The sequence below is a fragment of the Sycon ciliatum genome, chromosome 3, assembly GCF_964019385.1.
Source record: "Sycon ciliatum chromosome 3, ocSycCili1.1, whole genome shotgun sequence".
Classification (NCBI taxonomy): domain Eukaryota; kingdom Metazoa; phylum Porifera; class Calcarea; order Leucosolenida; family Sycettidae; genus Sycon; species Sycon ciliatum.
Window position 1 is genome coordinate 6,911,200 of NC_088645.1, and position 23,194 is coordinate 6,934,393.

Below are 23,194 nucleotides of genomic sequence, written 5' to 3' on the forward strand. Positions count from 1 at the left end.
TTGATTTTTATTTAAGGATTGTCCAAATGAAGCAGAGACTGATGAGAGAGAGAGAGAGAGAGAGAGAGAGAGAGAGAGAGAGAGAGAGAGAGAGAGAGAGTTTTCTGTGTTTCTGCACTGTAAGTGTCATGATCCCCAGACTCCAGAGCACTGAAAGAAGAAGTGACGTATCACTATTCTGTGCTATCCCTAACTATCCAGTGTAGCAGATAATTATGACAGTGACCCCATGCCAGTAGTACTGCACTCACGGCACTGTAGATCTACACTGTACTGCACTCACTGCACTGTACACTGTACACTGTACTGCACTGTACACTGTACTGCACTGTACACTGTACTGCACTGTACACTGTACTGCACTGTACACTGTACTGCACTGTACACTGTACTGCACTGTACACTGTACTGCACTGTACACTGTACTGCACTGTACACTGTACTGCACTGTACACTGTACTGCACTGTACACTGTACTGCACTGTACACTGTACTGCACTGTACACTGTACTGCACTGTACACTGTGCCTCTCTCTGTGGTACATGTAATAGTAATACAGGTACAGAAACACAAGTGGCCGAGTTTGTGTGTGCACGCACACGCACGTACACACATGCACACGCGCGCGCACACACACACACCATGTACCGTGTACCATGTATCCGCCTGTCGCAAGAGAAGCACGCAAAGTCTGCAAATGCACTCTGGATCTGCACCCACAGATTTTCTCTTTATAGCAACTGGCGAATCCATGTGAATCGACCCCAATGCACACCTGGTCTACACCACGCGGAGTACATCGAAATAGGACGGCCAAGACACACACACACACACACACACACACACACACACACACACACACACACACACACACACACACACACACACACATGCACACACACACACACACACACACACACACACACTGCAATAATCCCGACTGTGACTTGGCACGATAGTGATGCTAATCCTAGACATGAATATAATAGTATACAAGTAAATAAATAACTACTTGAAGTATATGCAAGTATATGTTTGTGTTCAATTGTTCATTGAAAGAAATCTAATCTGGCCCATTGTTGTACGGCATTCGGAAATGACTATAAAATAATGATAAAATCCCAGATGCAACGACGGGCAACTACCATTAGTTATCATTATCAGAAGAGCAGATCAAGGTCGCTGAGAGAAGAAAATAACCTGATGAATTCCACTTTGAATGAACGAACTCTCTCACACACACACACCGCACACACACACACACACACACACACACACACACACACACACACACACACACACGCACATGCACAAAGCAGGAAAAAAGGTCGTGAACATAAATCTCTGGTGGTCAGACTCTGAACTTGAGTCAGAAGTACATGTACTTACTTGTACAATAATGCAGTGACATATTTGTTTGCTCAAGGTGTATAATAACTCTGTCGATATAACATGGACAGCTCACATTGCATCTTGCAAGCAACAAGAAAGCAAAAAATATGCATCTGGATATGGGAGGAGGCATGAATACATTCACCGCGTCATGACAGAGCACTCAACAGCATTGCAGTTGATGCTGCATGCATGCAGCCATGCTCTAGACGAGCGGAGGCGCGCACACGAGCACACACCATCCGCCTCGTGTCACGGTACTGAGCCTGCACAGCCTATGCTCTAGAGCACCAGGTTGAGATGACTAGTGTGCAGGCTAATGACAAACTGCGGCTGACACACATACCGCGCATCACTGACAGAGAGGAAACCTGTAGCTGCGTGACTGTTATTGTAGATAGTCGGGCCAATGCAGTAACGTCGTTGGCCTGCGGTGCGGTAACAGCTACCCATAGGGAAGAATGGAAATGCTATCCAAGCAGCATGATTCCACAGGACCAATTACAAGCTGCTTGCTGGTATCCGCACTGCAGTATCCAACAGTCGGTGACGTGTATGCTATCCTTTACTAATACTGACGGGAAGAGGCCCGGCGTGCGGTATGACGCTTGGCTGCTACATGCTTAGTAGAGGTAGCACGTGCAGAAAATGCAGCCATCTGTTGCGGAGTCAACGCTTCATACTCTTTGTCTCCAAGCATAGTAACTTCAGCTGCCTCAACTGCTTCAGCTGGTTTAACTGAAACCTGGTGTGCAGACATGCGTGAAGCCTTTCCACGCTTTGCAGGGGAAGCGCGTGCAGAAAAAGCGGCCATCTGTTGCGGAGTCAACGCTTCATACTCTTTGTCTCCAAGCATAGTAACTTCAGCTGCCTCAACTGGTTCAACTGGTTTAACTGAAACCTGGCGTGCAGACATGCGTGAAGCCTTTCCACGCTTTGTAGAGGGAGAATGTGCAGAAAATGCGGCCATCTGTTGCGGAGTCAACGCTTCATACTCTTTGTCTCCAAGCATAGTAACTTCAGCTGCCTCAACTGCTTCAGCTGGTTTAACTGAAACCTGGTGTGCAGACATGCGTGAAGCCTTTCCACGCTTTGCAGGGGAAGCGCGTGCAGAAAAAGCGGCCATCTGTTGCGGAGTCAACGCTTCATACTCTTTGTCTCCAAGCATAGTAACTTCAGCTGCCTCAACTGGTTCAACTGGTTTAACTGAAACCTGGCGTGCAGACATGCGTGAAGCCTTTCCACGCTTTGTAGAGGGAGAATGTGCAGAAAATGCGGCCATCTGTTGCGGAGTCAACGCTTCATACTCTTTGTCTCCAAGCATAGTAACTTCAGCTGCTTCAACTGCTTCAGCTGGTTTAACTGAAACCTGGCGTGCAGACATGCGTGAAGCCTTTCCACGCTTTGTAGAGGGAGAATGTGCAGAAAATGCGGCCATCTGTTGCGGTGTCAACGCTTCATACTCTTTGTCTTGAAGCGGAGTCACTTCAGCTGCTTCAGCAGTGGCTTGACGAGAAGCCCCTGTACTGTCTCCATGCAGAGTTACTTCCGTCGTAGCTGAAGCCTGACGTGAAGCCTTTCCACGCCTTACGGAGGTATTACGGACGGAAGACGTGGCCATTTGCTCGGGTGTGAGCGCTTCATACGACTCGTCACCTACTTCTTGTATTTCAATCTCAACCGGCTGGACAGACGACTGACGAGAGGCCGATGCACGTCGCGTGGACGTGTTGCGCGCGGCAAACACTTCCACCTGCTGGGGTGTGAGGGCTTCGTACTCCTTGTCTTCCATCTCGGTGACAATGTTGCCATGTGATGCCCAGCTGGCGGCATCCAAAGTGGCAGCATCAGTCTCTACAATACCGCCGCCGGTAGAGGAGATGTAGCGCCTATGGGCATCAGTTGCAAAGGAACGTGACCGTGCCATATGCTGTGTGCCATCTGTGTGTGGACCAGGGGCGAAGGAATGGGACCTTGCCAAATGCTGTGTGCCATCTGTGTGTGGACCAGTGGCGAAGGAATGGGACCTTGCCAAATGCTCTGTGCTATCTGTGTGTGAATCAGGGGCGAAGGAATGTGACCTTGCCAAAAGCTCTGTGCCATCTGTGTGTGGACCAGGGGCGAAGGAATGGGACCTTGCCAAATGCTGTGTGCCATCTGTGTGTGGACCAGGGGCGAAGGAATGGGACCTTGCCAAATGCTGTGTGCCATCTGTGTGTGGACCAGGGGCGAAGGAATGGGACCTTGCCAAATGCTGTGTGCCATCTGGTTGGGTGACTGCCACGCAAACTCCAGAATACCTTGTGTCGACTATGGCACCGTGCGCTGTGTGTGGAGCATCTAAACCTGTATGATAGTGATATTGCTGCTGCTGCTGCTGCTGCCTGTGTGGCACTGAGTACTCAGGTTGTTGTTCAGCATTGCCCAATGCATGTTGTTCAGCATTGCCCAATGCATGTTGCTCAGCATTGCCCAATTCATGTGTCTGTCTGCCTATATGTTGTTGAGAGTGAGCTTGGTTGGGTACGGAGTACTGATCATGTCCGTACTGTTGCTGCTGTGGCATGTTCAAAGCGTAGCCGGGGCTTACGGAAGCATCTGCGGGCGGACAAGACGAACGCGTTGCAGGACTTGGCGTAGAGGCATTGGTGGTCGGCATTTCCGCAGGTGCACAATAGCCAGTGCTCGATGGGGATTTTGTGTAGCTGTTGGCAGTCTGATCCAAGCCAGGCATGCTACTCGGCATAGAGGCGTTGGCGATAGGCATTCCCGTCGGCGCACTGTAACCAGGGCTCGGGGACCTCGACATGTAGCTGTTCATCCCAGGATGCACGCCAGCCGCTATACCACTGTACATGCCGTCGTCAGCACCTTCATTAAGCACGTTCTCCACCGAGTCGTACTCACCGCCTGCTGCCCACGTGCTCAAGTCAGCACCGTCGCCATTGTCAGCACCATACTGAGCTGGTGAGCGCGGTGTGTGCTGGCAGTTGTTGGCAGGTCTGCCTGAACCAGCGGCTGTCCAGTATATAGCATCACCGTGGTTACCGTCATCTGCCCAATCCCCGTTGTTGCGCTGCTCGGGCGGCATACTGCCATCTTTCCTATTGGGTATATGCAGGTAAAGTCCATCGGCACGAAGACCAGCAGCAGCACCAGCAGCACCAGGAGGATGTATGCCCATCTCACTAGTCATCACATACTCTCCTGTTGACGTCTTCTGGCCCAAAGTCAATGCGTAGCCATTATCAACTGCACACGTGTTGGACATGCTGCCATCGAACCCTATGTCACTCCAGGAGTCAGATTTCTGCCGGCTGCAGGACTGCTTGCCTTCCAGAATGGTGAGTTCAGCTAAACCGTTTCGCTTTGGCCCAAAGCCCAGCTTCACGGCCATTGTGGAGCGTGCTGGGGTAGCTGAGTCAGGAAAACCATCAGCTGCGTCCGAACTTTCGCGCCGTCCAAACAAACTCCTGCGAGACAAAAGCACACACAGCACAAGAAAAGGACAGGGGGGAATCATCTCCTTGGCTTTCTTGTTATTGGGCAACCTGCTCGTTAGAATTTCCGAAGAAGAATAAACAACAACAGTTACAACACAAATAATTATCTTGGAATAATCTTTCAACATGACCTCCGTTGGACGGAGCATGTTGAATACATAGTCAAAAATCACTCAAGTCTGTCAATATTCTTTTTAGACTACCATGTAGCATGTATACGCCCGTCGCAAGAGAAGCACGCAGATCTGCAAATGCACTGGATGTGCACCCACAGATTTTCTCTAATATAGCAACGATAGCGGACAAGACATGAATGAGACAGATCAAGACTAGCGCCAGATAACTGTCCAATCCACACAAGCTGCGAAGCCATGTGAATTGACCACCAATGCACACCTCAGTCCTGGTCTACACCACACGGAGTACATTGGCATAAAACGGCCAAGACAGTTACCTATGCACACCCTACACTTTTAGACTAAGGTCTACACTCACCAATGATTCTTTATCTCCCAGCATATCAGACGTGCATCCTACCTATATTCTCATATGCGAGCAATGCTCTCACACCGTTGTCTCACACTTCCTTTGACAGGGTAGAACGACTCCAGCGGAAAGCCGCCAGAGTATGTCTCCACCTTCCCCATTACACACCCTTAAACACTCCTACCTTTTGCATCGCATCAAATGGCCAACATTATTTTCACGCTTTAAAGTTAGCCCTTTCAGGGCCACTACTGATTCCACGTATTCCCGCCAGGGCACACGCTGACACGTTTCTACTGCCAAGTCCTGCTTGAGTTCTGTGAACTCAAGTAAGGCGACTGGTAGTGATGGTGTGCCGGGCCTACTTCTTCGCAAGTTTTCCTCGATACTGTAAATTGCCTAATACAGTAGATATTGGTTATAACGTGCCCTTCTGATTTTTCACATTTTATCACTATAACCGGTATATCACTACAGGCGATTTTCAACTGCGCTCGTCATACATACACATTATACACGTGTCGGTACTCGATCGCGCTAATGTAGCATACTGATACATGATGCATGCTGCTGCACCTTCTCCAGTCTAGAGTGAAGAACTTCTTGGCCCAAAGGCATCATCCAGGAAGCATCAGACCAGAATACACTATGAAAACACACATGTGGCTCCAAGTTGAGACATCAATGCCTCACACTCGTGTGTTGCTATCACTATAGACGATAATTTTTCTGCACAAAGAGGTGTTTTGAATGGTGATTCTGTATCCTTATAGCCGATTTATCGCTATATACGATATATTGGTTATAATGATAATTTGACTGGCTTTTTCTGGTTTTGCTTTTGATATTTTCATTTTGTATCAATATAGCCGGTTTATCACTATGTCCGATGACTTTATAACCGATATCCACCGTATTCGCGACGGATTAATGTTCGCTATTTTCGCGAGAAGAGCGTAACGCGAATATTAACCATCGTGAAATCTAATTTCAACAGTGTGTGTATGTACGTGACCCCCGTGCTTCGCGAACTTTTGCCATCGCAAACTCGCTGGTTCTAAGAAATCGCGAAAATTTAGTGACGCGAATATTGGGCGGTTTACAGTATTGGCAACTTTTGTGCACTTGCACATGTTGTCCAGGCGTCAGGGGCCCAGCCTCCCTGTCCATCCGACCCGCCACACACAACAACGATAACTGGACTAAGAGTTCTACATAATTTCTTGACAAGACGGAGACGGACAGACAAGAAGACCGGACACGACGAGGTAAACTGATAACTGAAGAAAAAGACTAACATTATGGCAGCATATACGCATGCGCACAAACAAAACATAACGCATGACAATGACGTAACCGTTACTTGGATCATGTACAAACTATAGACCTTATTCGATAAACGTCACAATCACGTGAACCGGGGTCCCGGGAACCAGGGAGTGGCAAGAGATCTGCGCTCAGTGCACAGTGGACTCTGTGTGCGAACATAGGAGTAGATAAATACCGGTATTTTACTACTCTTTTGTACGAACTGGGCCTTTCTTGCCACTCGTTTCTCGTACGCGTGCCCTAGCTTATGACAAATCCCTGGAGGCGAGTCCAAAAATCACGTTATCGAATAAGGTCTATACATGCAACCAAAACCAGTCAAATACGAGTCAAAGCAGAACGCAAAACAAACCAAAATAAACGAAAGGACCACAACAAAAATGAGCCATGAAAAGTCTTTCTACCGATACACAACAGCAACCAACCTCATCAAAATGATCAACTATTCACTCAGAACAGGCCAAATTCCTTCCACCTTCAAATCCTCACATATGTCACCCCTCTGTTTACGGTTGGCGACCCAACCTCACCTACTGTAGTACGCGACCGAGTGACAAGGCAAACTGGTTCAGTCTCTCCGACTCAAAACACAAGTAGTAGTCTCAGGGAAATTAGTATTGCACGAAAAGACAAACGTAGGTAGCACAGAACTTATAGTATACTGAAAAACTCAAGTGAAAGGTAAGACTACAGAAACAACGGAAGCAAAGACTCTGCAACAACTGAGCTGGGGAACTGACAGACGGATCTATATACGGTACGAGATTGCCAGTTACAGCTCCGAGCGCTAGCTAGCGATCTCTAAATGAAAGCAAGGGATCTGATGGTGCCAGCAATGCATAGTGCAATACATAGTAATACATAGTGATTTGTGTAGGGGAAAGTCCGTCTACTACACCTACAAACTACCGCCCAGTTTCCCTGCTACCCATCATCTCCCGTATTCTGGAGGCATTTGTAAAGAAACAGCTCACCACCTATCTCGAATCAGCACAGCTTCTACCCACTAGCCAATTTGCCTATCGTAAACCACCTCTATCATGCAGTATTCTGTTCTCGAGGTTCGTGGTTTCTCGTAAAAAACAAACAACACTCCACAGAGGATGCACTTGTCCTCGCAGTCAACAGATGGTCTCTAGCCACATCTCGACGAGAGTACACTGGAGTTGCGTTTGTAGACATGTCGAAAGCGTTTGATCGCGTTGAACACGAGCGCCTTCTGACCCAACTCTTCTCTCTTGGCATATCTGGTACCCCACTCACTTGGTTTGCCGATTACCTCTCAGGCCGCTTCCAGCAGATCAGAGTTCAGGGACGTCTCTCTCCTGCCGTTTCTTGTTCTCGAGGTGTCCCACAGGGCAGCGTTCTTGGTCCCCTGCTATTTGTCTTGTACACTAGCACATTGAGTACGATCCTGCCAACGCGGTAAACCACCAAGAATTTGCGGACGATACTACTCTCGACTGCTCAGACACCGGCCCTACTCAAGTATGCCGAACCCTCAGCCACGCCATCACAAGCCTCGCCACATGGCTCGAAGATATTGGTTTGCTGCTGAATGCAGCAAAAACTCAGCTTTTTTCATAAAGCCCCGTGGCGCAGATGACACACAGCCTGAGGTGTTGTGCCATGCTGACAAACTTGCTGTCACTCCTTCGGCTAAGTCTCTCGGGGTAACACTCGATGATGAGCTGTCCTGGAAGCCCCACATTGCACACCTGAGCCACAAGACTGCTAGGACCATTGGCCAGTTCATTGGCCACTCCTACAGCAACTCTTTACAACGACTGCTCCAAACACTGTGCTAAACGATCAGCGCATCACTAGGGGCCAAGTTGCTCCTTTTTTCATAAAGCCCCGTGGCGCAGATGACACACAGCCTGAGGTGTTGTGCCATGCTGACAAACTTGCTGTCACTCCTTCGGCTAAGTCTCTCGGGGTAACACTCGATGATGAGCTGTCCTGGAAGCCCCACATTGCACACCTGAGCCACAAGACTGCTAGGACCATTGGCCAGTTCATTGGCCACTCCTACAGCAACTCTTTACAACGACTGCTCCAAACACTGTGCTAAACGATCAGCGCATCACTAGGGGCCAAGTTGCTCCAAGTTCCTTTCCTTCGCGGGCCTGCTGGTCGCTCAAGTATGATGTTTCACGGCAGTATTGCATGGAATGCCCTCTCGGCTGATGTAAGTAGTTCTCTCCCCCTCTCTTGCTTCCCAACCCGCCCCCGCTCTCTCTCTCTCTCTCTCTCTCTCTCTCTCTCTCTCTCTCTCTCTCTCTCTCTCTCTCTCTCTCTCTCTCTCTCTCTCTCTCTCTCTCTCTCTCTCTCTCTCTCATGGAGTTGTGCACGCGGACGTGCGACCAGTTGTTGGAGGTGACAGCGTTGCGAATAGCTATACTGGCTCTCAACGTCTGTTTATCACAACTCCATGACCGACTCTGACTCAAGCTGCTACCTGGAGCTTCACGAGGTGTTCGTCGCGCTGGAAACAAAGCGTCTCTGTAAGTTTGTATCCCTGGTGATGGTTTGGCCTGGAGAGCAGTATATAAGTGGTGCTTTTCAGGCACAATCTTCCTCAGCCTACTCAAGCTCAACTGATGAGGGGTGAATTCCCCGAAACACCGTGTATTGAGCAGGGAGTGGTGCTTTCTTGCAGGTTTGCCGAGTGGAAGGTGCGACGTGCTCCTCGTGTGCTCCGGATGGCAGTCGTGAGTCAGTCAAGTGTCAAGTTCGGCAAGAAGCGTGTGTTCCTAGTTGGAACAATCAACTTCATGACTATTACCGCCGAAGTCGCAACTTCTAAGTTCGTATTGTTGTCCCTCACGCGGACGTGCGACTAGTTGTTGGAGGTGACAGCGTTGCGAATAGCTATACTGGCTCTCAACGTCTGTTTATCACAACTCCATGAGCGACTCTGACTCACGCTGCTACCTGGAGCTTCACGAGGTGTTCGTCGCGCTGGAAACAAAGCGTCTCTGTAAGTTTGTATCCCTGGTGATGGTTTGGCCTGGAGAGCAGTATATAAGTGGTGCTTTTCAGGCACAATCTTCCTCAGCCTACTCAAGCTCAACTGATGAGGGGGAAATTCCCCGAAACACCGTGTATTGAGCAGGGAGTGGTGCTTTCTTGCAGGTTTGCCGAGTGGAAGGTGCGACGTGCTCCTCGTGTGCTCCGGATGGCAGTCGTGAGTCAGTCAAGTGTCAAGTTCGGCAAGAATTGTGTGTTCCTAGTTGGAACAATCAACTTCAATACTAATCTCACTATAATTATTATTTCTTATTGGCCACAGGCCATCATGAGAATAAAGATTTGAAACAACAACAACAACAACAACAACAACAACAACCGTCTGCATAAGTGCCAACACTGAGTGCAGCCAGTTTGCCGATGACACTGCCATCATTGCCGCTCACAAGAAATTTCTAGCCGCAGAAAAGCACCTCCAGTCAGCTGTGACAACCGCCGCACAGTGGCTGAAGGATTGGCATCTCCTAGTCAATGAAAGTAAGACCACTGTCATCCACTTTCACCACACCAACCGGCCACCTCCCAGACCACCATCAATCACGCTCAACGATGCCAACCTCACTGTGGCCTCAAGGCACCGCCACCTTGGCCTCCTCATACAGCATAATCTATGTTGGAACTCACATGTCGACTATGTCATCACTAAAGCGTCCAGGAAGATGTTCCTTCTCCTGCGACTACGCAATCACTTCTGCTCTCTACTCCATCTATCTATCTTACATCCGCCCTGTTCTTGAGTATGGTTGCACTGTCCTCTCACCCCTCCCCGCAACCCTCAGCAACCGGCTTGAGCGCATCCAACGGCGCGCCGCTCGCCTCTGTTCGCGTCTCCCCCTCTTTGAAAACAGGACCCACTCCGTGCTGCTGCACCGGCTCAAATGGCCATGACTTAGAAGCCGCCGTACCCTCTTCCATATTCTTCTTGCACATAGCCTGCGCCATAGATATGCACCACCACACCTTCTTGCAATTCACCTACCCCGAATACAACCCATTCGCATGCTCAGGTTCCCCCGAACCTTTGAGCTACCTACAACACGCACAAACCGGCTTAGAGACCCCCCCATCTATGTTTCTCTTGATCTCTTTAATAGCATCCCACTCAGCCTCCGGCAAATCAACCCCAGACGAGATTTCAAAGCAAACATCCTACCTCTTGTCATCTCTTCCGTATGTACCTGCTCACATTGCTCAGCACATCTATAGTCCCATTGTACCCAGCCTATGTGATAAACTCCCTATTGCCATCGCTACTATTTCAGCAAGCAGCTAAACTTTGATCACTCTATATCCGATCCCCGTACCTGTAATTCTTTTTCTCTTATTGGCCACAGGCCATCGTGAGAACGAGAGAGCTTGGAAGCCCAGGGCCCTTCGCTATGCTTTTTTGCCTTGATGACCTATGGAAAAATACAGAGGGATGTTATAAATTTTTCATTTCTCCTATTTTTTTCAAGACATAACCTGGGATTCGAACCCGCACTGTCGCCCTGCATGCATTCCCCGATACACTTCGCATAGATACTAATTCTTCCAAGTTGCTTCACGTTATGATCTTGCATTTGAAAGCTCTATTTGAATATTGTGGCCAGCTGTTTGTGGCCAGCCGTCTTTGATGGTACGGTACGGGACAGGTACGGTCGAGGGTAATACGACACCGTCTACCACCTTGATGACCTAGGCAAAAAAGCATAGCGATGTTATAAAATTTTCAATTCTCCTATTTTTTTCAAGGCATAACCTGAGATTCGAACCCGCACAATCGCCCTACATGCATTACCCGATACACTTCACATTCATACTCATTCTTCCAAGTTGCTTCATGTTATGATCTTGCATTTGAAAGCCCTATTTGAATATTGTGGCCAGCTGTTTGTGGCCAGCTGTCTTTGATGGTACGGTACGGGGCAGATACGGGATAGCGCCAGACGGAGGTCCGTCCGCCACAAACAAACAAATAAATAAACACCAAATTAAAGCTGTGTGGACCCTGGCTAGCGCCAGACATCACTGAAGTAACGTCTTCTGCATAGCTACGGGAATAAAATATTTCAAACTCGGCAACTGCAGCGGCAGCAGCATAATAATACTTACCGTAAAGTCTTGTATAAAAGCCACACTTGAATAGAAGCCACCCTCGAATAGAAGCCGCAATTTTGGGCCCATCAAATCACACATAAGCCTGGTTTTAGTGTTGGCATGCATAGAAATACCTGTCTTGTATAGAAGCCTGTCTCTTATAGAAGCCTGCAAAATTTCACCAAAAAAGTCATAGAAGCCGCGGCTTTTATACAAGACTTCACGGTAGTTTAAGTAGTACGAGCAGGAAGAGTACTGGAATACTTACACAGTAGACAGGCGCTTGGTGGCATTACCCATTTTGAGGTCGTTGACGACACCCTTGGAGCGTAGGTAAACGAATCCCAGCACAGCAAGAATGGCGACAACAATGACGGTTACCACGGCGATGATAACAGATAAGTTCGACTGTGTGGTAGCACGACCACCTTCCGTGTTCCCGTCCGCAGATGAAGTAGTTATGTTAGTGGCTGGTGTGCCACTAGCAGCTGAAGATGTACTGCCGTCACTAGTGGCTGTAGTGCGGCCTGGCATGCTCTGAGATGTAGTAGCACTGTTACTGACGTGTGCCCGGTGACTGGACGTTTGTGCAGATGGACTTGCAGTTGGCGTCCTTGAAATTGCTGCATTGGTTGCTGTCCGTGGTGGTCGTGGAGAGGTTGTCCCCGGTCTTGGTGCAGGGGTAGTACCTGTTGGGGCTTTCTGTCCGGCACTTGTCCCCGGTCCGGGTGCAGGGGTAGTACCCATTGGGGCTTTCTGTCCCGCACTTGTCCCCGGTCTTGGTGCAGGGGTGGTACCTGTTGAGGCTTTCTGTCCCGTACTTGCCGGGGTTGTTTGTCTCGGACGGATTGTCGCTGCTCGTTGTGCACCCATTGAGGTGGTGGTCGGTACTGGACCCGGTACCAGGGTTGATGGTGGATCCGTTGATGGGCTTCCTGTGAATACAAGAACAGAGCATTTAAGCACGGCATTACTCGGATGGTTCTCTCCAGTATTTTACTTCTACCTCCTTTAACCCTTTATGGACGGATTACTAGCACAGTATGCACCAGAATTACAAAATGTGAGTACAATTTTCAACTTTTCCATGTCATAAATTTGGTGTCCTTCACTTGATTTTCACAATCAAGGGCTCATTGGAAAGCTCTTGGCGAGAGCAATGCCACGGTACCAATCTCCATTATCCAGCCGCCACAAATCAGGCGCGGTAACACAGCAAAGTCGTCTCCAAGCCTGATATGCAAGCAAATTCGTCCCATCAACGCCATTCCACTCTCCTTCATCGCAGAACGCTCAAATCTGTTTGAGCCGATTCAAACTTCAGCTGGCTACGTCATTATCATGTGCTCAGTCGCTCAAAGAGCACACGAAAAGGGATTTCCCCAAAAATGGCGAAATGATCAATCAAAAATTTGAATTTGCCGAGGTAAGAATACTTCGTGCGATATCTCTGGCGTCCGACATCTCTTCGGCGATTGTTGCATTGGACAGCTTGGAGTTTACGCTACCACGTAGACCCTTCGATTGTGGAATTTGCTCAAGAAACGAAGGAGTTACGAAGATTTTACCGCGTGCAGACTTTCGATCTTCGCCATGGTTGTACGTGAAGTGGGCATTTAAGTTGGAGAGGTGCATATGTCAACTCAACTTTCTCTTGCAATGTCGCAGGGAACAACTTACGCCAGTGTTCATCCAGCACTCAATTCCTAGCGCCTGCAATTACATGTATGCACGCACCTAGTGTACATGTACATTCTGTTTGGTGCCTGTACCTGTGCCATATTTAGAGTTGTCGCGTATTGCGTTATTTCTATACCAGGGTTTTTGTGATGTTTTGTCCTTTTTTTCTCTCTCTCGTAATAGTGCATGCAGGTGTGATTTGTTATCAGTTCGCAGCGCTCCTCATTTATTAACCCATCCTAACCGATGTGCCCACTTCATTCCTGATGATGGTTATTTCATAACCGAACCGTTGAAATAAAATATTTTTCTGGTGAAAAGCAGTGATTTGAGTTTGAGCCAGTGTTGCTCACAACCAATTTTTCTATACTTCAAGTATTACAAAATAATTGAGAGGCTTTGAATCGTTTTTATCAAAATCTAAATATTTGCCGGGTTGGAAGGTGGGAATCAAAAAATCAAAAAAAAATCATCATCATTATCGTCATCATCACAAGCCCATAGCCCTAAGGCCGTAGGGGCGTCACAGAGCAAGTATGAACAAGCGAGCGCCATAAAAAATCGATCGCGTGCAGCAGCGAGCAGTATTACCGGTATGCATGTAAAAAATGGCAATCACAATTGTGCTATGCGGTCTGTGCGCGTAGGATTCGTGGGCACTGAACTGGCCAGTACAGCTTGCTCGTGCACACTGTATTGGCCAGTACGGCTCGCTCATGCACACTGAACTGGCCAGTACAGCTTGCTCATGCACACTGAACTGGCCAGTACAGCTTGCTCATGCACACTGAACTGGCCAGTACAGCTCGCTCATGCACACTGAACTGGCCAGTACAGCTCGCTCATGCAAACTGAACTGGCCAGTACCGCTTGCTCATGCACACTGAACTGGCCAGTACAGCTCGCTCATGCACACTGAACTGGCCAGTACAGCTTGCTCATGCACACTAAACTGGCCATTACAACTCGCTCATGCACACTGAACTGGCCACTACAGCTTGCTCATGCACACTGAACTGGCCAGTACAGCTCGCTCATGCACACTGAACTGGCCAGTACAGCTTGCTCATGCACACTGAACTGGCCAGTACAGCTTGCTCATGCAAATTGCGCTGATCCGGGGAAGTGGTGACGACATCGAAGGGAAATTCGCTCAGCTCAGGCGTAGTGATGACGACCAGCGAATTGTTGAGTGGATGGCCAAAAAGACCGACAAGTATACAACACCACTGGTCAGACTGGCCAGACTAACTTGTAAGTTGTACCACCTTCCGCCACCCCTGGGAATTATAAGCAGGTGCATGTGACTTAAAAGAGACAATATCTGTAACGACCAAACTTCATCACGCATGGCCAAATTACCAAATCTTGTCAAAATGTGGCTCCCTTTATCCCTGGGTGGACCAAATTCACACGCTATGACAGCTGAGTTTAGTTCAGAAACAAGTTAAATGGTAGCAATCATCCCGCCATTTTTCACAAATCTACACTCAACATGTACATGTAGTTGAAGACTTACTGTTGCACGTGGGTACGGGAGCAGACCAGTGACCAGTCCCATTACACTGGATAGTTTCAGAGCCATTCAAAGAAAAGCCAGTAGTACACTGATATTTGATAGCACTCTTGTGCGGAAACGATGTGGTACTCTCTTCCGTTTTACCTTCCGAAGATAGAGTCCTGGCGCCATTCATAGGTACACCAGGGTCAGAACATGTGACACCTGCATGTGAATAGACAGGTTGAAAAGAGAAAGCTCAACATGATGACATTGCCAAGTTACATGGTTCATTACCTATAAAGGATATTGATAAAATTTAGTGTCACTACGGAGATTTAGCATCACGAATTTCCCTTTCGAGTTCGCGTGCATTTTTCGATTCGCGAACTCAAACGAGAACTTTCGCATTTTCTGTACCGAAAAGCAATCCGGACACGAAACGTGCTTTCGCGTTCAGCTAGTAGTAAGTTTACTACTTTCGACCGATAAAATGCTGATGGCGGGAAAAAACTGAAAATAGAGAGCGCGGTGCACAGGGTGTAAGAGTTCATAACCCCCATGAACCATGATGAACTGTTGGTGCTACCCCCTACCCATGGCACAGCTAGCTTGCCATTTTCAAAAGTGAAAAAATGCTGACTTCAGTTTTTTCCTGGAAAATCACGGGCAGGTTGCGTTCGCGAAACCGCGTTGCAAATCCTCTCGGTGAAAACGAATTTCGCATTCGAGTTCACTTTCAACTGCACGCAAACTCGAACATGAAATGCGTGACGCTAAACTGCGGTATTATCAACACTATTCAACAGTGGTGATAACGACATTGACAATAGATATAAGAAACTTAGACTTGATTAACCAGGTACTTTATTGCACCCTTTAACCCTTTGTGTACCAGCCCCATCTCGAACCGTACCATATGGTACGGTTCGCCGCACTCCAATCAAGCGCGCCGTTCCCCGCCGCCGTAGCTCCGATCGAGCCGCGGTTTTTTGCACTTGACAGCTGAGATCCCACTGAAAATTTTGATTTATGATATGGGCAGGTTGCCATTTGAAAGTATGGAGAACGAACGCGTTCAAAAGTATGCTTTTCAGCGCAAACAATTGTCGCTGTTTCGATCGTGTTCTCGCTCAGTTTTTTCTGCTTGTAGCGAAGATGTAGCTTGTTCTAGGTCATGTCCACGTCTTCTAGACGTGGTGGACGATTGGAGAGATCGGCTGTGGCGATATCATCGCGGAATGCGACTCGAAATTGAAAATTTGTATCGCTGATCCCATCGCAGTATTCACTCTCAAAACAGGAGCGAGAGGGAGGGCAGCGATGGCCTAAAATCGTCAAGGCAGGCGTAATTCACCAGCCAGCGACTGCTTCTTGTCTTCTCTTTCACTTACCTGACGCTGGATGTGAGTAGCTGAAGAAAAATATAGATTTAGAATCTGAGACAAGAATTCAAAATTTGCAATTATTTTGAACCAATTGTTTTACCTCAAATGTGTGACAATATGACCATTTCCCTGGTATGTTGTTACTCTTCATGCACTGAGACAACGCTTATGAGGTTGTTTTGTCCCTATGTTCCCAGTACACGAGCACAAACTCATTCTCAGTCTATTTGTTTGTGGTACCCTGGTTGGTCAGAAATATGCACAATTGGCGCGTATATTTGGTATTCCACCTATGGCCTTCATATACTACTGCATGCTGTACCAATATCCAAGCGTACCTGGGTGCAGTGATACATATGGAGTCATGAAAACACAACTTGCATATACAAAAGTTGTCTAGATTTCATACCATGGTTGCTTCTTTGGCTGCGATAGCCCCTTACATACATTAGATGGCTGGTACATAAAGGGTTAAGAGCGGGCCGACATCGACAATAGATGTAAGAAAATCAAACTTGAACTCTGAACTCTCTCAAAGGGTAAGCAGCAGCTTTTGGCTTGTTTATCAATAAACGAATTCCACCTCATCCATCTCTGGCCCACCTCACACACCAACAACATGACTCCAGTTGACTCCAAGTTGTAGATACTGACAACATAATTTTCCTCCATACAGTGCTATATTGACCACTACAGGTCTCATCAGTGAAGGTTGAGAAGAATGAATGGCTAGAATAAATTTGAAAGCACAGTTTTATACATAGAATGAAATGAAGAAACGTGATCCCGAGCTTAGAGGTAACAGGCGTGTTACTGTAAAACCGGAAAGTCTAACGAGTCACAAAGACCAATTCTTTTTTGGTATTTGACGAAACGTTATCTTGAGATGCTTGTGTAAAGATGCGCATACAGATGGGTGGCCAGGTAGCCATCGTTAACCTTTCTGCACGTTATCATGCCAAAATCACAAAAAACGTTAAAAACATTTTGGTCGATAAACGATTTTACAGTATGTGCTAACACGCGGAGAAAAGGTGGCAGAGGTTGTATCTGTTCACGAGGAGACAGATGATTCCCGGGACATACCACCCTGGGGCCTAAGGAAATTACAACTCCAGCGGAGAGGGCAACTTTGTCTAACTGCTGTTGTTTTATTTTTAGAACAAAGAGAAAGAAATGTTTCATGCGCATGCATGCAAGACTGGGCTTGTGAGGGAGACTGACATCATGCAGCGAGGTCGCCACAAGTGGTGGCGATCATCGCGCCATTTTTCACAAATCTACACTCAACATGTGCATGTAGCTGAAGACTTACTGATGCAGTTGGGTATGGGATCAGACCAGGCATTATTCCCATTACACTGGATAGTGTCCGTGCCATTCAAAGAAAAGCCCTCAGTACATTGATAGGTAACATTGTTCCCATACAGGAACGATTTGGTAATGTTTGGAGATCTTATACTATGTGCAGGTACACCAGGGTCATAACATTCGTCGGCTGCATGTGAATTGACAGGTTGAAAACAGAAATACCAGCATGATGACACTGCCAAGTTACATGGCTCATTACCTGGTGAAGGATATTTTATAATACAATTTAGCGTCGTTATCACCACTATTCAACAGTGGTGAGAACGACATTGGTAATAAGAGTCAGACACTTTTAAACTTGAACTCTGAACTCTCTGCTTTGATCACGAATCTCAGTTAAACATGTGCTGTATTGCGCCTTTTAAGTGCTGTTGGAGGTAATAACAGTACCGTAAAATCCCGCCAGAGCGCCCCTACCTCCTCGACGCTTCGAGTAGGTTCAGGTGGGGAGGGGCGGATGGGCGAGTCCTACTTGACGCATTCAGTACTACATGAAAAAGTACTCACCCTACGAAAACTGTTCGTGCATCTCGTACCCCGACCAAAGGTCAAGAGCCAGGAGTCGTACAGATCCGTCAAAACTCAGGGTTTGTGCGATCTCTGGTCAAGAGGGTGGGCACTGTTGCGTACATTTCCAACGGGGTCGAGCACGCGTCTGCAGTACAGTACGGCATCACAGAGTCATACGAGGATATAATCAATCACTTCCCTAACCAGAAGTCAGGGAGGGGCGGATGGGAGAGACGGGGCGCTCTGGCGGGATTTTACGGTAATTACAAACCAAGGAGATTTTAGCATCCAGAGTCTCTGTTCGGAAGGACGTATAGGATCGCTTGTAATTTTGGTATTTTGTGCATTATTGCTATGCATTTCACGAGTGTAATATTTATTGAGTAAAGGTGGGGAGGCTTCCTGCAGTTTCATAAACAGTTAAAAGTCGAGCCCACACGCTCTCTTCCATTAACACTGCAATGATAACAAGAGCGTGTGGGCTCTACTCTTAACTATAATGCTTATTGTTATTGTCATGACCTGAGTCAGACTTGGCGTGATAACGACCATGCATTGAGCTCCAGCAAGGCAAAAGCTGTAAAAACCATGATTTGTCCTGCGAGAGATTTGGCACTTTCGTTAGTTGAGTAATCATGGCTTACAACTTGTGGCAGAGGTCACCAAGTGTTGTCATACGACGACACCTTCAGTACAGTCGTCAGCCGTTCTACTCACTAAAACTGTTGAGGTTGAGGGGACCACGATTTGTCCTGCAAGGGAGCTAATACCCTTGCTAGTTGAGCAAGAGTGGCACCTCTTGTCGCTTCGTACATCGTAAAGGGTCTGCAGTGCTCCGCGTACTGTGGACTCCGTACCCTTTTGGTGGGAAAGCGGCTTTGCCGTCTGCAACTATGTTTGCGGTAAGATCCTATATTTGGTGAAGCTACAAGAACAACACAGCTACGCTTCCCGCGTGCTGAAATACATCCAAACCCATGCTCACCGCACCAAGACTGGCAAGAGGCAAGAACACGCGGGCATACGAAGATGATTGGTATTCACATTAGGGTGAGCGGGCTCCCCGTATTGTTCGTTGCACTACTATTATTCTAGTTTGGATGATTGCACCACTGTTTGAAATGTAGCAACAATACATACGCATTCTTGCCGCTGTTACCCAATTTGATCTCCTACTGTAGTGTATATAAGGAGCTGTTTTGCTAGCCTTTATCCTCGACTCTCGGGGACTCACTCGATTCACTCTCGATTCTTGGATGGAGAGTCACTCCGACTCTCTCTTGTTCTGGGCCTTTGACCCTACACTCTTGATCTCTTGTTCTGGTAGTGCGGTGCTGCAATAAACACTGTCTCAAGTAGAATTAGAAGCCTGTTGTTCTGTGTGAGCTAGTATCGCCTGTAGTAATAACATCTGCCCAGTGCCTTTCTGATCCGACCCACACTACAGCCGATACCTACTGTATATTGGTCTTCTACCTGGGTAGCCACTAGACTGATCCATCCAGTTGTCACAAACCCGCACCAGGGTCTTGACATTGTGACAGTTCGAATACGTTGTCGGTTCATACCATTACTGCCTATCGTTACGTGTACAATACGACTTGATAACTGTCCTTGAGATATAAGTACGCTGTTTACCATACAGTGCTTGTTATGTGTGTTTGTCGGATACAGCTGTACCATGATATAAATTAGTTGCATAGTACTTACTGGTTTCTAGCATTCTCGCTCTCCACAGACCCATTCGCTTCAACTCAGCAATATTCATCCTTTCGATTTGAATTTCTGTTTGTTCTGCATTCTGACTTATCTTTGTTGCACCTGCACTATCGCACGCGGACTTTTTTTCTGTCGCCATAATCTCTCTGGTTACGTTGGCTCATCATGCATGTGATCATCTCCGCGCAGTGCTGCTTTTCTACTCATCATGCATGTGATCATCTCCGCGCAGTGCTGCTTTTCTACTCTTCATGCATGTGATCATCTCCGCGCAGTGCTGCTTTTCTACTCCTCATGTATGTGATCATCTCCGCGCAGTGCTGCTTTTCTACTCTTCATGCATGTGATCATCTCCGCGCAGTGCTGCTTTTCTACTCTTCATGCATGCACTCATGTACACATTGTACACGCACAGCCGAATACACGCACGCGTGCACAATTTGCTCATGACAGCGATTTGGCGATCGTTGTTCTTTGTTGTTTTCTTGTTGTTTTGATAATGTCGATGTGAATGAGTTTAACGTTTGTCCGTGTTCTGTGGTCTACCAATTGTTGGTCCGTTGCGGGACCTCCGATCGCCGCAACAGTCTCAAACCAAGAATGGTGCAGTGCACGGTGACCCGAGATCTATAAAATTATCATCAGGTGCATGCGGCTTAAAGAGTCAATGTCTGTAACGACCACACATCATCGGACAAGGCCAAATTACTGGTCTTAAAGTTGGCTCCCATTATCCCTGGGTGGACCTAATTCTCACGCTATGACAGTTTAGTCCAGACACAAGTCAAATGGTAGCAATCATCCCACCATTTTTCACAAATCTACACTCAACATGTACAAGGAGGAAAACTTCCTTCTGCCAGCGGAGCTCAACATGTACATGTAGTTGAAGACTTACTGTTGCACGTGGGTACGGGAGCAGACCAATGACCAGTCCCATTGCACTGGATAGTGTCAGGGCCATTCAAAGAAAATCTAGTAGCACACTGATGTTTGATAGTACTGTTGTACGGAAACAATGTGGTATTCCCTACCATTATCCCTTCCGATGATAGAGACCTTGCACCGTTCATAGGTACACCAGGGTCAGAACATGTGACATCTGCATGTGAATTGACAGGTTGAAAGGAGAAATACCAGCATGATGACACTGCCAAGTTACATGGCTCATTACCTGGTGAAGAATATTATTAAAATTTAGCGTCGTTATCACCACTATTCAACAGTGGTGATAGCGACATTGGCAATAGGAGTCAGAAACTTAAAAACCCACGTTAAGCAATACCTCATCTCCAATTTGACACTCGTTTTACTCACCAATTCACCCTCGTTCATACCACTACGGCAGATGTTGCAGTTCGCAAATCAATCTCAAGCCTGAAATCCGGGAAAGCGCCAGGGTTAGACGGTATCATGAACAACATGATAAATAAACTAGCTGCTGCGATTTCTTTTCCACTTAGCTGCCTATTAAATATTTTAACCTCTCCTTTACTCCCGGCAAGTTTCCTGCCGATTGGAAACTGGCTAAAATTGTGCCTATTTACAGCTGTAAGTCCCAAGCTCGTAACTATCGCTCATCTTCCCTCCTGTCCAGCATTTCCAAACTTTGCAAACAGCGCTTCTTTTTAATCCTTTACATGTATATAATCACAGTAATTTTCTCCTGCTCTGGATCCCGCGCAATCGTCACGCGAAATTACGCATCTATGAGCGACATGCACATAACCTGCTGGGAGAGTATGCGCGTACTATTCTGAGCACGTTTTTTCTTCCTTTTTTCGGCTCAAGTATAGCCGTATTTTTCATTGCAAAGCCGTCCTTGATTGTTGTGTTCATTGCTGAAACGAAGTGGATATTCAATCAAGAAAGCAGAGGACATGCATGTAAGAGCCTGATTGGATTTTCGCGTGACACAGGACGGCCACACAGAGACACTTTGCGATTTTCTAAATATACAATACCGTACGCACGATGCAGAGTTCATTTTTTTGCGATATCAAAATTGTTAGTTACCGACCACATCAAGCAGAACTGGATGCTACTCACAAGCTTACCGACGGTAAGGCTGCCGACACGACTGCACAAATGATCCCTGGCTTCACCAGACGCCAGAAGTCGAAAACCATGTCCTTTGCCGTGACGTCCATTTCCAAAAAAAGAACTCCATCTTCGTCTCAAAAGGCCTGACTTTCTCCAAATTCAACCGAGCCGGGCAGTCACGCTTTCTCAGATCGAATCATTTTTCGTTGTAGTAGTTGGAGGCCTGATCCTTGTTGTGGTAGATTTGGTGTCACGTGTTTGTTTCGTCTTGGTCGCTGTGGACACGCGTCATTGGTTGGTGGTGTTGTGCGCATGCGCGAAACTGTGTGAGCTAGTCTTTGGTCTGTCGTCTTGTCAAGATGTGGTCGTTTTCCGTGTTCTTGGTTATTCGTCAATAAAAAGAGTGTAAAAAGGCAGTCCAGTGGTGGCGGTTGAGCTGATGCAGTGATGGAGAAGTAGTGTTAGACTAACAACTACAACATTCGGCGCCCAACTATCTCTCGACGCGGAGTTCTGCCTCCGCAGCTCACGACCCTGAGATGTGTGTTGCTCCCGTCACTGCTGGACTGTCCTTGTTTATTCGTCACCCCTGTCCGTGTTCGAACGTTCGTCGTGGAGCTGTGTCGTCGTGCTGTGTCGTCGTGCTGTGTCGTCGTGCTGTCTCGTCGTGCTGTGTCGTCGTCCGGTGTCCCGTCGTAGTCCCATCGTCGTCGTCGTCCCGTCGTCGTCGTCTACTCAATTCGATCAAGCTGACGCCCTCCGCTGAGCTGTGTTCAAGTGTCGCTGTGCGTCCGCCGTTTCGTTGTCCTGATACGAGTGGAGTATCAGCTTCGCAGTTGGCTTCCTGCTGCTCCGAAGTCGTGTGCTGGCTGGGAATGCGCCGCCTTTCTTCTCTCCACATCTCTCTTCTTTTCTTTGTTTTCCGGTGAGTGTTTATGTGTGTGCATGCGTGCGTGGATACGGGAGTTGGTTTGAATTGCTACTTGTCTTGGGAACTGGCGTCTGATCATGGTGAACCACGGTTGGTTCTCCTTGTGGCAGTCCACATCGAAGGCAACGAACGTCCGATCAGGGTGAGCCCCGGTTCATTGCTGGGAGCTAGACTCGCTGCTTGTTTGTCGTTGCCATGTATATATTTTATTTATTTTTGTTTTTTTCGGTG

General features: G+C 47.5%; 1 protein-coding gene across 1 annotated transcript in view; it reads right to left on the reverse strand.

The window, feature by feature from the left end:
- Positions 1-940: 940 nt before the first annotated feature.
- LOC135811297 (uncharacterized) overlaps positions 941-23,194 on the reverse strand; it is a 119,918-nt gene continuing 97,664 nt past the window's right edge. Inside the window, exons 16-20 of the mRNA XM_065324513.1 lie at positions 20,888-21,091; positions 17,705-17,887; positions 15,023-15,226; positions 12,092-12,758; positions 941-4,866 (exon numbers count right to left, since the gene is read on the reverse strand). Of these exons, the coding sequence (XP_065180585.1) occupies positions 1,962-4,866; positions 12,092-12,758; positions 15,023-15,226; positions 17,705-17,887; positions 20,888-21,091 (4,163 nt within the window). The 3' untranslated portion in view covers positions 941-1,961. The remainder of the gene's footprint in view (positions 4,867-12,091; positions 12,759-15,022; positions 15,227-17,704; positions 17,888-20,887; positions 21,092-23,194) is intronic.